Genomic DNA, 15,894 nt, shown 5'->3' with positions numbered 1-15,894 from the left:
CATTTTATAAGTCTACAGAATCAACTAGCGCTTGAACAGAAGATATCTGCACATACGCAAGGTGCATGATGGTAATGCAGGCTGGAGATGACGCAAACATTGCTTTATCTGAATTCAGAATCAGTGTGTTTACTGCACACAATCTAAATATGCAGCACACACGCCACAATATGTGGCATCAAAGGGTCTTGGAGTGAAGTGACGCAAAAAGGGTGATGTTAAACCATGCATGAAGGTAACGTGCTCAGGCACATCTCACTCACACCTTGCAGTGATGAGACAGGACGGAGCCGCATTACAGAGGCTTTGCACCAATGCAAACAGACAGGACATCATTCATTTACACCGTTTTTGCTGGACGGGTGATAAGGAAATACGGGGAATGGTGAACAGAATATTTGTGGCATTGCAGACATGACAGAAGGGACAAGGAAACATGTAAATAAATAATTAATTTTCCCTAGTGGTCGTCTGTCGAATCCCCCCCCCCGACCCGCCCCACCACTCCAATGTAACTCCATTATCCAAATTCTCTTCATGTTGTGTCCACTAGTCTGCCCCACTCCCTGGTTGAATTCTCTTTCCCCCCTTACTTAGCAGCACGAAGAGGACCCAGCGCCTCAGGCATACTTACTTCACAAGTACATCCTTGGTTGTAGGCCCCCTCGACACCCTTCTTCTGATTAATGGACAGCTGGTTCCATGAGGCAATGTAGTTGCAACCTCTCACAGAGACGCCACTGGCATTGCCGGAAGCTGCTCATGGACAGTGGAGAAAGGAACACATTTCAATTAGCATTTGCTAGAGTACCCTCTCGCACTGCAGGGCATCGATTGAGGAACATTCGTTTTGTGCAGTATGTATTAGATTCAAGGTGGGATTAAGTAGATTAAGGCGAATTCCAGGGAAATTCCATGATACATTGAATACAATGAATAGTACCAAGCTCCTGTATTATCTGGGAAGGCTCTTCCGGCATGTGTGGATGGGCATCTAGATTCATAGGAACAGCTTCTGAAAGTCCCAGAGGGACCGGCTTAGATTGGTGGTCAATAACTGTGGGAGAGTCAATTGCAAGGTCGGTGATGCCAATGTGGCTACTCAGCCTCCAAGTCGTCACCCTCCAGTGCAGTGCTTAATTTGAGCTGGTGGTGTCCGGTGCTCAACACTGGCATTTAATTGTCAACACCAGCACTTGTGACAGTCTTCCACAAGGTGGGTCTGTCTCAGATGACCACAACAACAGTCAATTATTAAATGAATATTACCTGCTGTTTCCAAGCCAATCTTGTAGCTTTGGGGGCCTGAAATAGTCTGAATTGTCACACTTGAAGAGTGTGATGGTTAGTAGTTTTGTTTTTATTATCACTGGCAGCTTGGCAGGGACAATGTGTAATGCAAGCTGCTGTGGTGTCCTGACGAGAGCCCTGGCACTAATTTTTTTTTTTAAAATGAAGCAGTGTTCCAGTGATGACCAATACTCCCAGGAACTCTGACTCTGCAGGCTGGCAGGAGAAAAGAGCAGATTACACTTCACACTCGTCCAGGCAATGACCACGCAAACAACCACACATGACAATGTACTTCTAAAAACACCCAGTTCACAGAAGGTAAATACAGTCAGGATAATGGAGCCCACCTTTTGTCCTGTCTGTCAATGAAATTCACTGACGCTCTCCAACTTTATCCTTGGGGCTTGTACAACCTTGACTCTGATTTGTAGTCACCAGTCCTTTCTACAGTTATGTATCAACTGTCAGACCAACTCCCATGACATAAAGGCAAAAACTCTGCAAGAAAGTGTGCTAAATTAGGCAAAAGGTTGGACTGCAAGCAATCCAAAGTCTGCAGATGTAGCAGTAGTCTTATGAAGGCTGCTGCAGAGGTGAGGAGAAGGCAGAGTGAGGGGTAAATTTACTAAGATTTTGCGCCATATTTCAACAGATGGAAAATCTTTTATTCCTAATTTACTTTTCAGTGCCAAAATTGTATTGCTTTGGAAATTTACTTAAAAGTAACGCAAAGCAGTGAATAGTGTAACTTTGCATTACTTAGAACCAAGGGGGCATTCCATGGGTGGTGCATAGGCGTTCCCATTCAACCACCCACGGTTCTTGACGCAAAACCCTATCTAGTAAAAAAAGGAGACAGTGTTTTGCATCAAAAAAGACCGCCCATTTCAAATAGGTGCTATCAAGGAGAAAAGCTTTTATTTCTCTTTTCTTGTCAGAGTCTGCTTGTGTGCTGCACTGTACAGCCCACATACAAAGTGGGACAAGTTTTAAAATGAGTCCAACACTGTGGAACAAGCTGCCCAACCAGCTCCAGGCAGAAAACTGCCTTCTCCCCGTCAGAAAAAAACTGAAAACTATTCTCTTCACAGAAGCCTGGTCCTAACTGTTTATCACTTTCTTGGGAACTGTCGCTGATCTTCTTGAAGCGCTTAGAGACCTTCCGGTATTAAGCGCTCTACAAATCAAAATTAATAATAGCAATATGGCACAATAAATAAATACATATTCAAAGTTAGTAAACTGTTTGACTCTCTATCATACAGTTTATAACTTATTTCGATACAGACCTTCACAGAGAATATTTGAAAAACAACATTTTTATGGTAGGAGAAGGCATGGATACACATTGCAAACAAGCAGGCTATGATAGTTTTGCATTGGAAATGAGCAGGGCGGTGTTCTGATCATTCTTTGCTGATCTTCAATTAAATGGCTTTGAAGAAAGGATCATCCGTGTAGTGTGAAGCCATTTCTCAAGGTGCTGAGCAGTGTGCGGTTAAACCATAGTGAGCACAGAAATTACTGTTTTCCACAAGTGTACAAGTGGCTTAGCTACCATGTCACTCCAGCTGCTGTCTACAAAATTTGTGCAACTGACTCACCCAGGGTAGTGAGGTTGAGCAGTCAAGGCTTAATTTATTATTGTATTTGTAAATTTATTTATATAGTGTTTACTACCCCTGAGGAGGCGTTGAAGCACTTTGCAATGAGCAGCACTCTACTTCGAAACCCAAGGTTAGAGGAAAGAAGCTAGTAAATTAGTAAAAAGTGTTTCTTTCCTTGTGGATTAGTTGTGGTAAGTGTGGTAAGTTAGTGGGCGACAAGATCCCATGCCATTACAGTATTGTTTGAAAGGGATGGATTCATCGATGATACATTAGTAGGCTTGGATCTCACAGCAATCATGATCATGGCATTTAGTTACCAGTTATAGATCTGTCTTCTAAATATAATAGGTCATGTTTATGGGTAAATACAGAGGAGCATAAAAAACAAGTACACTTTAAAAAAAGAATCCTTCTAGGGCCAAGATTTATTAATTTATAGCACTTATGCAGAAGTGTTCTGTAAATCAAAACAGCATCGCAGTGTATGAGCAATACTTCATGTTGGCCGAAGATCACAAGACTTTGCCAATCTCAGAAGTCTTCCTCTCTCAGTTCTTTACTAGGAACAGAGGGGCATATTCAGGAAGTGGTGGTGAGAGGCTTAACTCCTCTCACCTCCACTTCAGAAATGCCAGGCTGCACCCTATTCTCAAAAAGGTGGTGAAGCCTGGCGTTTCCCCCTGCGATGGTGCTAAGTCTCATGACTTAACGCCAACGCAGGCACCCTTGCACTCTGCGAGCAGGGAGGTTTGTTTATGTATAGGAAGCTGTCCTTTCCTGCACATAAACAGTTTAGTAACTTACATGTGTACTGCTTTATGCAGAATTTAAAAAAAAAGGTTTGTTTATGTACAGGAAGGGACTCCTGCCTGTACATAAACAAACCATGGCATTTTGCTATTTCCATGTGTGCTGGCAGCACACATGGAAAATGCAAAAACGAGGAGAAATTAAGCATTTCTCCTCGTTTCGCCACCTTAAGACCTGGATTTTTCTGGCCTTAAGTTTGGTGCTGCCACTTACTATTGCTGGCCTTGATAATAGGTGGCAGCGTCAAATTCAATGGGTGTTGCGGTGGTATGCCCACCGGAACACCCACCGCATGCCCCCTTTCATGCTAAGTTTAACGTAAAAGGGGCCCTATTCTCAAGACAGCGTTAAGCCACTTAAAGCGGCTTAAAGGCCCCGTTAAGTGGGTTAATGCTGCCTTGAGAATAGGGCGCTGGCTGTATCGCCACGGGAACATTAAAAAAAGTGACGTTCCCGTGGCGATAGGGGCTTGAGAATATGCCCCAATGTTTCTCAATAACTCCATCTGCCAGGCAGAATGTTACGACTGTACCAAGTGCACTATTACTTGTCTATGTCCCATGTTCTCAATTGTTCTTTCTCAAGTGGGCGGAAAGCTGAGTCAGCTGTTCCAAGGCATCTGAGACTGCAAAATTCCAAAGAAAATCTCCAAAATCCACACACAAAAGTGTCACGGGGATTACTAAGCAACAATAATTCGTGTTTGGATGTGAAGGCACAGATCTGGTCTTGTGCTTACTGTGCAAGCTTTAGTGAATCTGACTGAAGAACAGAGATGAAGACTTTACTGTCCAAACCATCTCAAATCCTGACAAATTTCTCAATTTCATAAAGGAGTGTGCAGTCTTTTCAGAACATTGTATGCATGGATGTACATGGTATTTATATTAAACAAACTTAGTCAAACGACAGCATAGCTCTGTACGTGGAATATGTGCTGGTTGTAAATAATTGTATATAGCAGCATTGACAAACCATGTATCTTCCCTTCTTTGTTGCATATTCACATGAATAACGGTGAGACGGCTCGTGGAGCTTACCGCGCCTCGTGCAGACAACATTTAGGAGATCAGAATCCAGGTGTCACCAGTTCTTGCATCTGATGTCTTTAAATTAGATCGTTTTGAGCTTTGCTGTTTTAAGTGTCTAGAAACCTTGTGAAAGTCAGCACTGTGTAACACATCCCTTGTGATTATCAAAACACATCCCTTATGAGGATCAACAACTAAGTATTTTTTCACATGAGAGTGTGTGCCATGGGGTAATTGGGTCAGGGGCTCAAATAATGCATATACAGGTTTGGAGGGAGTGGTAAAGGCAGCTGAAGTGGGGTATGTTAAAAAGGGGAGGAAGTAGGGCGGAGGCTCACATTCCGCATGTACATATTTGTAGGAAGTGGGGGGGGATAAAGTACTGAATGTACTAATACCACAGTGACTGTCTATGGAACACAGTGATAATATATCATGATGAATACCTATCATCCCCCACTTGAAATGCATAAAGCTGTGTTTTCCACAAACACCCCCAGAGGTGGCTTACCTACGATCAGGTAATCCTTGTTGAACTCAGCGGGAGGATGAGTGTAGTCACAAGAGTTTCCAGACTGCGCATCGATGAATGTCAGTGTTTCCAGTGCCTCTTCACCTCTGAGTACCTAGCATAAGACGTGAATAATAATGTGTGGCATTAGGAGATCATCAAGATGAAATAAGCTGTTACCTCTTGACCACTGAGCTGAAGTGACCCGGGGACAGACCTTTACCCTGCTCCCTTTTTCACTGGGATTATAGAGACAGGTGAACAAGTGAAGATCCCTTGAGAAAAAAAACTGCTGGTGAGGGATCAGCAGTGCTCTATGCACTTGAGACTATAAATCGTGGAGGATTTTTAAATAAAATAAATTATTTAAGCTTAACAGTAAAGTTAAACTTCCAGCTTCATCAAATCAGCCCTTTTCCCAACAAACACAATGCAATTTCTTACCTCCTTTTTTTTTTTAAAGCAGATTCCCTTTTTATTCCTGTGCACCCTACATTAGCAATCCTTTCCAGGTTTTTGAGGCCCCTGTGAAGAGGACCTACCTTAGAGTGTGCAATAAATACAGGAGAGGACCGCGCTGCTGGTTATGGAGCACTGACCGCCTTCCCGCCTCTTCACATGCAGAAGTATGGAGGGCAGTTATGGGAGTGCAGGCATTTCTCCAGGGGCTACAGGAGGCTGAACATGGTGCACTCAGGAATTTGTATAGTGAGTTTAGATCAAGCTTGTCATTGAAATTGCCAAGCTGCAATTTACTGTCCAGCTCTTCCATTCCTTCCTCAAGACTTGGGAGCAACACTTCTAACTGGCCTAATGTTCTCATTAGATTTGGCAGTCAGGCAGCGTGGTTTCGGCGCCGACGAAGATGGACGCCTGAGCCGGGGACTCCGCTGCACCGGGACGGACTCGCGACTGCCGGTACCTGTTTCCGCATCTTTTTGGACAGTTTGTCATCAGTTTCTTGTACCGGAATACAGAGCGCACCTGGTGATCGTTGTTGTTTCAGTTAATGTGCCCAAAATGACTTTGTTATCGTCGCGGTCGTAACCTCTTCAGAGCGCCCGCCATTTTGTGTGTTGCGCGACGCTCGTGTTTGTCAAGGATTCTTCACCCCTAACCTTGCTCACATGAAGTCTTTTCAAGCCCCGGGGGCCATTTTCCTTGATACAATGTACAATTGCTTGCTCTAACTGGAGTTATATTACCTTTCTCCTTTACTCATGGACAATAAGTTACAGTAAGGCTCCTACTGTCACGTGAAACTCCATGTATCCTGTTTCAGTATTTTAATATGCATCTTGAGTAAATATCCCTTCTGAATTGTATAATGCACCAATTTTGAGGAATTTTCTGTGGTGAATGCTTTGGTTGTTTCCAAATGCTGCGCTTCAATGCATTTGTCATGCAATCCATTGCTCTATAGTGGATGTCCGTTACTGTTTGTGTATGGGACATTACTTACACCATCAACCCCCTTCACCATAATGATCCCTCACTCACTTCTATCGTGGTGAGTGCTTTGGCTGTCCTTAGTGTTACGCTTCAGTGCATCTGTCCCGCACCTGCTTGCTCTTTAGTGGATACTCGTTGCTGTTTGTGAGTGGGAATTTCTTACACCATTTGCTTCTTCATCATAAAGACCCCTCGCCCATTCTACTACTGCAAGAATCCAGATTACTATGGGCAAACTACGAAACCCAAAGTTTCATTCTCCTCAACATCAGGTTCTCCTTCTACCACAAACCAAATGGCAGGAGTTGCCCTAAATCGCTTTTCTTCCTCAACGCAACCAATCTGGAATAAGTCTTCTCCTCCTACTACATCAACTAAACGTCTGAAACATGATTCTCCACATCCAGACAAACCACCATCTCCTATCTCCATGGAGTTACTTTTAGAGGAGATTTGCACCTTGCGCCCGTTTGTAGAGGAAACCAATAATAAAATGCAGTTTCTTGAGGATGCTCCGGCCTATTTTAGTATCTCGCAATTATCTACTGGAACCCACTCTGGTCAGATGGAACTTTTTACTTGCCTGATAGCATGGAGGGAAAATTACCGTTATCACAATTACAGTCTGCAATTTGCCATAATCAAGGACTCGAAACTTAATCTCTTGGCTCTCTGGTTTTTATTATCAACATAAAAATTTGGAGATACAAAGTCCTCAACACGAGGCACAACAAGTACATAGGCACTAAAACAAAGGCTACTCTACGAAGAATCCGCATACGGCTAAAAATAACTAAAAGTACAATCTCTAAAAGCATGAGGTAGAACACTACCAAGCAAATGTCGATACTAGGGACACTGAACCATACCATCTCTGTCCCTACTCTGTACTAGGTGACATCCCTACATAGCAATCCCTTGAGACCCTCATCAGAATAAAAGGTGTCAGAGTGAAACTTCATAAGAAGTCTTCACTTAGAGAGCTTGGTCTAAGTTGCCCCCTCTACCCTTCGCCTAGCCTTCCTCTGCTTTGGGCTGCCCCGCTCTGCTCTGCCTCCACCCTCGGGGCGCTGTCTCTAATACAGTACCCCAAGTCTCCGAACACGCCCTTTGCGCCTCCTCTCCTTCCGGGGTCGTCTTTCAGTACTTTTCCACAGAGCGCTGTCCAGTTCCATCGTCCATCGCTTGGCCTTGAGTCCCAGACGCCATCCGCACTAGGAGTTACGATTGGCACATTCCAATACACTCCCATGTCTGGCTTTCTCTACATAATTCAAATTACGAACAAAGAGCTTCTCTACTAACGAGCAACTGTCCTTGCACCTGGGGTGAGATCATGCAAAGCAGACATTCTTCACATCTTTTAAGTTGCAATTTACTACAGCCTAAAACCTCTACTGGAATAAATCCTTTTTTTGGCCTATTGCCCTTGGCTAACATAAGAAAATACCAGGCCTTTCGCCTCAACGATATATGCGAATTCTGGCCACTACTTCGGTTACACAAGCAGGTTTCAATCACAGTATTGACATTTACGTCTTTCTTTCATGTGTGGTCAACCTAAACAACCTACAGACACGAAGTCTGGGGTACACATTTCTAACACCACATTGCATTTCCCGTAGCTAAACACTATACATTTCTCTAATACGTTTACCATGTGCTTGTACATAGCTAGCACTTCTACTAAAATCGATATAGGTTATACAGTTGTAATACATTGCACACGAAATCCCTGAGTACACATTTGGTTATATGCGGGTGCCGACTAACAATGAATATAACGCACCCCTACAATTCTCAAACTTTTAAACGCTACATCAGTTCCCCCCTTTGATGACATCCGTCATCACACCATTACATTTCCTTCTTCAGAACTGATTTAAACCGTGCTAGTCATAACATTTCCATGTCGAACTCCCTCCAGTTTCTTAAGACTCTCATATTGCTGCTCCTGGAGCTTCGCCAACCTCCTCTCGTTTGCCTTTAGAGCTCTTTCAACCTTGCCTCCTTGATACCACTTCCATGCCTTCACACATCCCCACAAACAAATCACGCAAACCACGGCAATAATAATTGGTTTCAACACTGAACCTAGAAATCCCCTTCCCAGATTCGCAAACCAAGTTCCCACTCTTCCAAATCCTAATCCAATCTTCTCCCACACATTCACCTCCGTCAGATCCGTAATCTCCTTGTGAATAGTCGTTATGTTGTCTATGTACTTCCCTATCTCCTTCGAGTTGTCTGGAATATACGTGCAGCATTCCTGAACTTTCAATAATTTGCAGACTCCGCCTTCTTTTGCTAACAACACATCTAAAGCAAGGCGATTCTGCAAAACCATATTCCGGATCGACAACATCTCTCCAGCCACCAATATCAAAGATCTCGCCGTGTTCATAGACAACTCATCAACTACAGTCGCCAACCTTCGGATCTTCACATCATTCAACACCACACCCATACTAGGTATCATTGCTCCGTATATGTCCCCAATCACTGCACCGGCATTTGTAGCCCTACGTTTCCTGGGCGGTCGCTTCGTCTCTAACAACTCCAAGTCCCTTGTGTGATAAATCTTCGGGAATATGATAGCCAAATAGCATACTCCATACCAATTGTCGGGTAGTCTGACATAAGCATTCGTCCCACAAACATAATACACTGTCGGGATTACCTCTACTGGACCTTGCATAAAATTCTTAGCATAAGCTTCCATTGTAAAAGTCTGAGAACAAATGCTATGTCCTACTGCGACCTTCTCCGTCTTGGATTGAGGCCGTGCAATACACAAATTCCCTCTCTGTGCCTCATCCAATGCTATTGGTCCATAACTTCCCTTAGATCTGTGAGCTCTCTCCTCGTCCGTCCAATCTACTGGGCTATCTCCGGTGTGTCGTGTCTCGGTCAACTTTCTATACCTGTCCTCTACTTGGTCTATGAATTTCTTCTCTATCTCTGATAACGCACATGTCAGGTTATTCCTGTGAGCATGCGCCGTATCCAGTTTCACAGTCGGTCTAAAATATTTCAGGAGCCTGTCCTCTTTCTTATCCAGATCATATCTATTCAAATGCTTGATTGCTGGCACCTCGGGAAGTACCGTGTCAAAATTTGAGAAGAAATACTCGAATTGTCTCCTGTCATAAAATAAACTGAGCCATATGCTACAAGAAATCCCATAAGTCAATGGGAGATGATGATACTTGATACCCTCATCCACTGAAGCAGGCAACTGCATGCACACATAACAATCCTTCACATCCATCGCATCAACATACTCATACAGCAACCTTGCATACGCGTTAAGCTTAAAATCACCCTTTGACAAATCCATGTGAAGTCTGCGAACATCTCTCAACTCCAATGATTCCTGTTCGCTAATACTAACACCATTCTGCCCTGGGGTAATAGGTGTGGGTGCTCCCTGAACCTTCCCCTCTTGCCTGTGAGCCACCATGTAGGAACTGATCACTACCGCAAATATGGTGACTACTACAACTCCTATCAATGTGCCTATTATCAGTTTAGCCCTACGATGTGGGTTTACAGGATCTGCCATCTTCGGAATATGCTCAATGTCCAATGCAGTCTCTGAAAGGATAAGTCTCTTTCTCATTAATGTCTCTTTCGTGAACTTAGGCAACCCTCCCTAACTTTCTTCGTTCTACAACGGAAAAATCCCTAATTTTGTTCTTCTTCCGCTCGGCTCTAGGTTATCTTCTTCTCTGCTTGCAACCTTCTCAAATCAATCTAACATAAGCGCTGGTCCCAACAGCTCCAAGACTCCCTGCAATATTTCGAGCTTAAGAATAATCAGTTCTTGTGGGTCTGGTACAGTTGTGAACGTCGGGAACTCTAAATTGTCCAAGATCATGCCTCGAATGACACTCAGGAATGGCGGACTCGGAATATGAATTGTCAAAATTCCTTCGATCTCCAATCCCGGAACCTTCAGCAACACCTCCACTCTCTGGAGCGGGACACTGTTGACCAATGTCATCGACCTCAATCTTCCCGTGCTCGGTAACCCTGGCATCAGTCACTTGATATGCCCACTCTGGTGAAGCGTACTTCCGACTTGGCACTCGAGTTCTCTTGGACCTTCTCACACCACCTTGAGGATTCTCCTCGTCACTTGATTCTTCTTCTGGTTCTTCCGAAACTGGTGCAAGGTCGGTGTCTGGGGCCAACCTCACGTTTACCCGGTTCTGCTTTGCGGGCCAAACCCTTTCCGCTTCGGTGGCTCCCCCCGTCTTCTCTCCGATACCCTGTGCACTGACTTCCTCTTCTTCGGCAGAACTCGATTCTGTACTACCCACTGCACCTCTCGCTCCTTCGCCGGTTTCTGGGTCAGTACTTTCTTCACGTCCTCCCCCAACTCGATTCAGTGCACCATCAGCCGCTTCAGCAACCCTTACAGCTTGACTGGCCCTCTCTGGCGATTCTGTCGGCTCACTGGGATCTTGGTTCTCGAGAGGGGCTGTATCTTCCAAGGGTGCTGGAACTCTGCGGGTATGAGAAGCATGCACCCAGTTCGGTAACCCTCCGCACTTGACAGCAGTGTTCGTAACAAGGATTACTTGGAAAGGGCCACGCCACCTAGCATCCAAACAACTCTTCCTCACGTGCTTTCGGACCAGGACCCAATCGCCTGGGTCCAAGTCGTGGCACCTGTCACTCGCAGCTGGAACCGTTGCTGTCTGCACCTGCTGAGACACAGAACGGACCACGTCAGCAAGGCCTTTACAATAGTCCAGGATCATATCATCAGTGATATTTATCAGAGCAGTGGCAGGTATTGCAGGCAAACGCATCGCTCTTCCCATGAGGATTTCATGGGGTGACAACCCAGTTCTTCTATCAGGCACACTTCGAAGGCTCATAAGGACCAAAGGTAATGCGTCAGGCCATTTCAGAGATGTAGACGAACACACTTTCGCCATCCGAGCCTTCAGAGTTCCATTCACCTGTTCCACTATCCCTGAAGCCTCTGGTCTATAGCTACAGTGTAACTTCTGATCTATATTCAAAGCAGCACAAAGCAATTTCATAACTTCGCTGTGAAAATGAGTTCCTCTGTCCGATTCAAAGGACGTCGGGAACCCGTACCTTGGAATGAGTTCTCTCAATAAGAGTTTCGCTACTGTGAGTGTGTCACATCTGCGTGTAGGGTACGCCTCCACCCACCTGGAAAAGACACATACTATCACTAATATGTACCTCAACCCATTACACTTCGGCATTTCGACAAAATCCAACTGCATCCTATTGAAAGGTCCCCCTGACCTCCCTATGTGGCTCAATGTCACAGCAGTTCTTTTCCCTACATTCATCTGTTGGCAAGTGACACATCTCTGGCACACAGTTTCAGCCACGGCACGAAACTTCGGATTGTACCAAGTCTGACGAAACACTCTCATCATGGCATCCCTACCCAGATGTACAGCACCATGTATCAACCTCGCCATGGGATTCAACAAACTTTCTGGCAACACTGCTCGTCCATCATTCGAAACCCATATATCCACATCTCCCTTCTCACATCCAGCTCGTATCCAGCTGTCCCGTTCTTGATCTGAGACCCCTTCCTGAAGCTGCTTCAGTTCCTCCCATGTGTCAGCCACTGCTAACATCTGACCATACACCACCTCTTCCCCGGTTTCCTCAATGTGGATCTCAGTAAAGTTGCATCCCTGCTCTGCACAAAATCGAGCTACTTCGTCTGCATAGTTATTTCCCAACGAGACAAAGTCGCTTCCCTTCGTGTGGGCTGCACATTTGACAACAGCAATTTCATCAGGACCTTGCAATGCTTTTAACAATTTCCGCACATAATCACCATTTCTTATAGGAGAACCTGAAGACGTCATAAACCCTCTCTGGGACCATAGCTGTCCGAAGTCATGAACCACACCAAACCCGTACTGGCTGTCCGTGTAAATAGTTACACGGATCTTGTCGGCTGCCAAACAGGCACGAGTCAGGGCTATGAGCTCAGCCACCTGCGCGGAGTGTACTCCTTCTAAACAAGCGGCTTCAACCACACCCGTGATGGTGCATACAGCAAACGCTGCTCTCAATCGACCGACACTGTCTCTTAAACATGAACCGTCCACGAAGAAAATCTCATCTGACACCGGGAGCGGTTCGTCGACAATGTCGGGTCTCGGTTTGGTGCATAGTTCAGTCACATCGAGACAATCATGGTCCTCACAATCTTCATTATCATCTATTTTTAGAACAGGTAACAGTGTAGCAGGATTTAAAACAGCACACCTCTTCAATGTCACATTATCGGCTGCAAGAATAACTTGCTCATAACGAGTCAGCCTATTATTCGTGAGGTGCTGCGTTTTAGTCCTAGTCATCAACAATTCAACAGAATGTGGCACATGTACAGTAAGTGGATGACCCATCACAATGCTCTCACATCTCTCAATGCTGACACCTGTTGCCGCAACGGATCTGAGACATCCGGGCAACGCAGAAGCTACTGGATCTAGAGTAGCTGAGAAATAAGCAACTGGTCTACGGACACCTCCATGATTCTGGGTTAACACTGCTAATGCGCAACCTTCTCTTTCGCAGCAGAACAATGCAAATGCCTTGTTATAATCCGGCATTCCCAACGCAGGAGCGCTACATAAGGCTTCTCTCAGCCTCAGAAATGATTTCAAACAGTCGTCGTCCCATGGTACCGGATCACTTACATCCTTTCGCGTCAGCCGCTGCAAAGGCTTCGCTTCGAAGGAAAAGTTTGGGATCCACTGGCGGCAATAGCCCACCATTCCCAAAAACATTCTAACTTCCCTCTGCGTCGAGGGAACTGGCATTCTCAAAATCGCATCAATGCGATCTGGAGACACCTTCCTTTTACCCTTTTCAATTCTGTGCCCCAAATACTGTACCTCAGGTAAACAGTATTGCAGCTTGTTTGGAGACACCTTGTGACCGTTCTCTCCCAGGAAATTCAACAACGCAATGGTATCGACCCTGCAAGCATCTTCTGTCTCTGATGCGACAAGCAGGTCGTCAATGTATTGCACCAAAACAGAGTTTTTCGGCAACACAAGACCTTCAAGATTCTTCTTTAAGAGCTGATTAAAAATTGATGGGCTCTCCGTATACCCCTGTGGGATACGGCACCACGTTAATGTACGATTTTCTAGCCTAAAGGCAAAAAGAAATCTACTCTCTTCATGTAGGGGAATCGAAAAGAATGCCTGACACAAGTCGATCACTGTGAACCATCCAGCTTCGCATGGGATCTGGAACAGTATCACAGATGGATTCGGTACCACTGGACAACATGGAACAACTATGTCGTTTATTTTCCGCAGGTCTTGCACTATCCTGAACTTCCCACTCGGTTTCTGCAGTCCCATAATGGGTGAATTACATGGACTACCCATGATCTCCACCAGTATTCCCTGCCTAATCATAGACTCAATCACAGGTTTGATCCCAGCAATCGTCTCAGGCGACAGTTTATACTGAGGGGTTCTCGGGAATTCCGCATTTGGCTTAACCTGTATCTTCACTGGTTCCACTCCCCTGACTAAGCCGATCTCCTCTCCGCTTAGATCCCACACATCGGTCGCAACTGACTCCCTCAAGTCCTGTGGAAGCTCCTCCACTGTCAGAGCCGGGTACACTTCCACGCACCCCTGCTGATTTGCAACCTTAAAGGTCGCGTCGTCATCTCTGGTCTGTACCTCTACTCCCCTCGGGGTACAGTAAATTGTGCAATTGAGCTTACACAATAAATCTCTTCCCAACAGACAAACAGGACTAGAATCGCACACCACGAACTGATGTCGATCCCTAAAGTTTCCTATCCTGACGGGAATCGGTTCCGTCAAGGGGCTAACTAGTCTCTTGTTCGCCACTCCAACCACTTGTATACTTTCTCCCGAGAGGGCTACCCCCGGAACTACTGCTGATCTTATGGTTGACCTGGTAGCCCCCGTATCTACCAAAAAGGTAGTAGGGCGTCCATCGAGTTCGGCTTCCACAAAGGGTCCCTTCTGATCTACCTCTAGTATGGCCCTGAGCAGGCAATCATCGTCCTGACCCAAACTTAACTGCGCCAGCAAATCTGCATCCCTCTCCTCTTCCACTTCGAACATGGGCATCTGCAAATAAGTCCGAGCTCCCTGCTGTATGTTCTGCATCCTGGGTGGCTGGGGAACCTGCACCTGCGAGACGCCTGTCCCCCCTTGCATCGTTCTCGGTACAGTCACCGTCTGTACCTGTTCCGCCCCAGGGACCTGACCCATTCCTCCCTCCATCTGCGGCTGATTATAGGGGTTCAAGGGACACTCACGCCTCCAGTGTCCCACCTGGTGACACTGGTGACAAGCAGTCGTCTTCTTCAAGATCGCTACATCTATTCCTGTCCTAGGGTCTACGGGTCTCGGCCTTCCCTGACCCTGCATATTCTGATTCCCTGTCTGATAATTTCCCTGTCTTCGCCCCACTGGACCCCCATTCGGCGGTCCCTGAGCCGCTTGCATCTGAATGAGCAATAAGTTATCCTTCATCTTCTTGTGCTTTGACTCAATCTCATCCGTGCAGTACCTAGCATACCGCAAGATCTCATCTACAGGCTTATTCTGCCAACAGATCAAATGCTGCTGTATCATGAGACTGACTTCGGGTTTCAAACCCAGCACAAACTTAGACACAAACTGTCCCATGTCCTTCGTTTCCAGCTCATCTAAACCACTGTACTGCTTAAAAGCCTTCAAAAGTCTCTCATAAAATTCATGTACTGTCTCCTTTGGCTCCTGCACCGTCCTGTCTATCTTCACCCAATCGATGTCCTGGGGTGAAACCTTCGATTTCAACCACGTAATTACCTTATCGTACAGCCTCATTACCACGGGCGACGGACCATTTGTAACTATGTTCCTATCAGGCTCATAGTCCGGCCAATCAACAGCAATTTTACACGCGTTCCACAGGTCTCCCGGAACTACGATATCGAATAAGGTGTTCAGATCTATCCACAACACCTTCGAAATCTTAACGAAACGCTCAACTTGCTTGTACCACTCTGCAGGCTTCTCCCTGAGCCTGGGAAAATCATTCGTAAATGATGCCAAATCCCCCCTGCTCCATGGTACATGCACATATCCTCCATTCGCCACCTCTCTCAAAGGAAGGATCTTTACCTCCT

At 45.6% G+C, this 15,894-nt stretch overlaps 2 protein-coding genes across 2 annotated transcripts in view; both read right to left on the bottom strand.

Moving 5' to 3' along the window:
* Positions 1–15,894, bottom strand: part of LOC146796826 (metalloproteinase inhibitor 3-like) — a 58,772-nt gene that overhangs the window by 3,650 nt on the left and 39,228 nt on the right. The window contains exons 4-5 of the mRNA XM_085631379.1: positions 5,256–5,370; positions 635–756 (exon numbers count right to left, since the gene is read on the bottom strand). Coding sequence (XP_085487505.1) covers positions 635–756; positions 5,256–5,370 — 237 coding nt within the window. The remainder of the gene's footprint in view (positions 1–634; positions 757–5,255; positions 5,371–15,894) is intronic.
* Positions 1–15,894, bottom strand: part of LOC146796827 (metalloproteinase inhibitor 1-like) — a 147,652-nt gene that overhangs the window by 92,541 nt on the left and 39,217 nt on the right. The gene's annotated exons all lie outside the window — the stretch shown is intronic.

The sequence above is a fragment of the Triturus cristatus genome, chromosome 10, assembly GCF_964204655.1.
Source record: "Triturus cristatus chromosome 10, aTriCri1.1, whole genome shotgun sequence".
Taxonomy (NCBI): Eukaryota; Metazoa; Chordata; class Amphibia; order Caudata; family Salamandridae; genus Triturus; species Triturus cristatus.
Note: the sequence above shows the minus strand (reverse complement) of the source record. Positions and strands in the feature narration are given on the sequence as shown.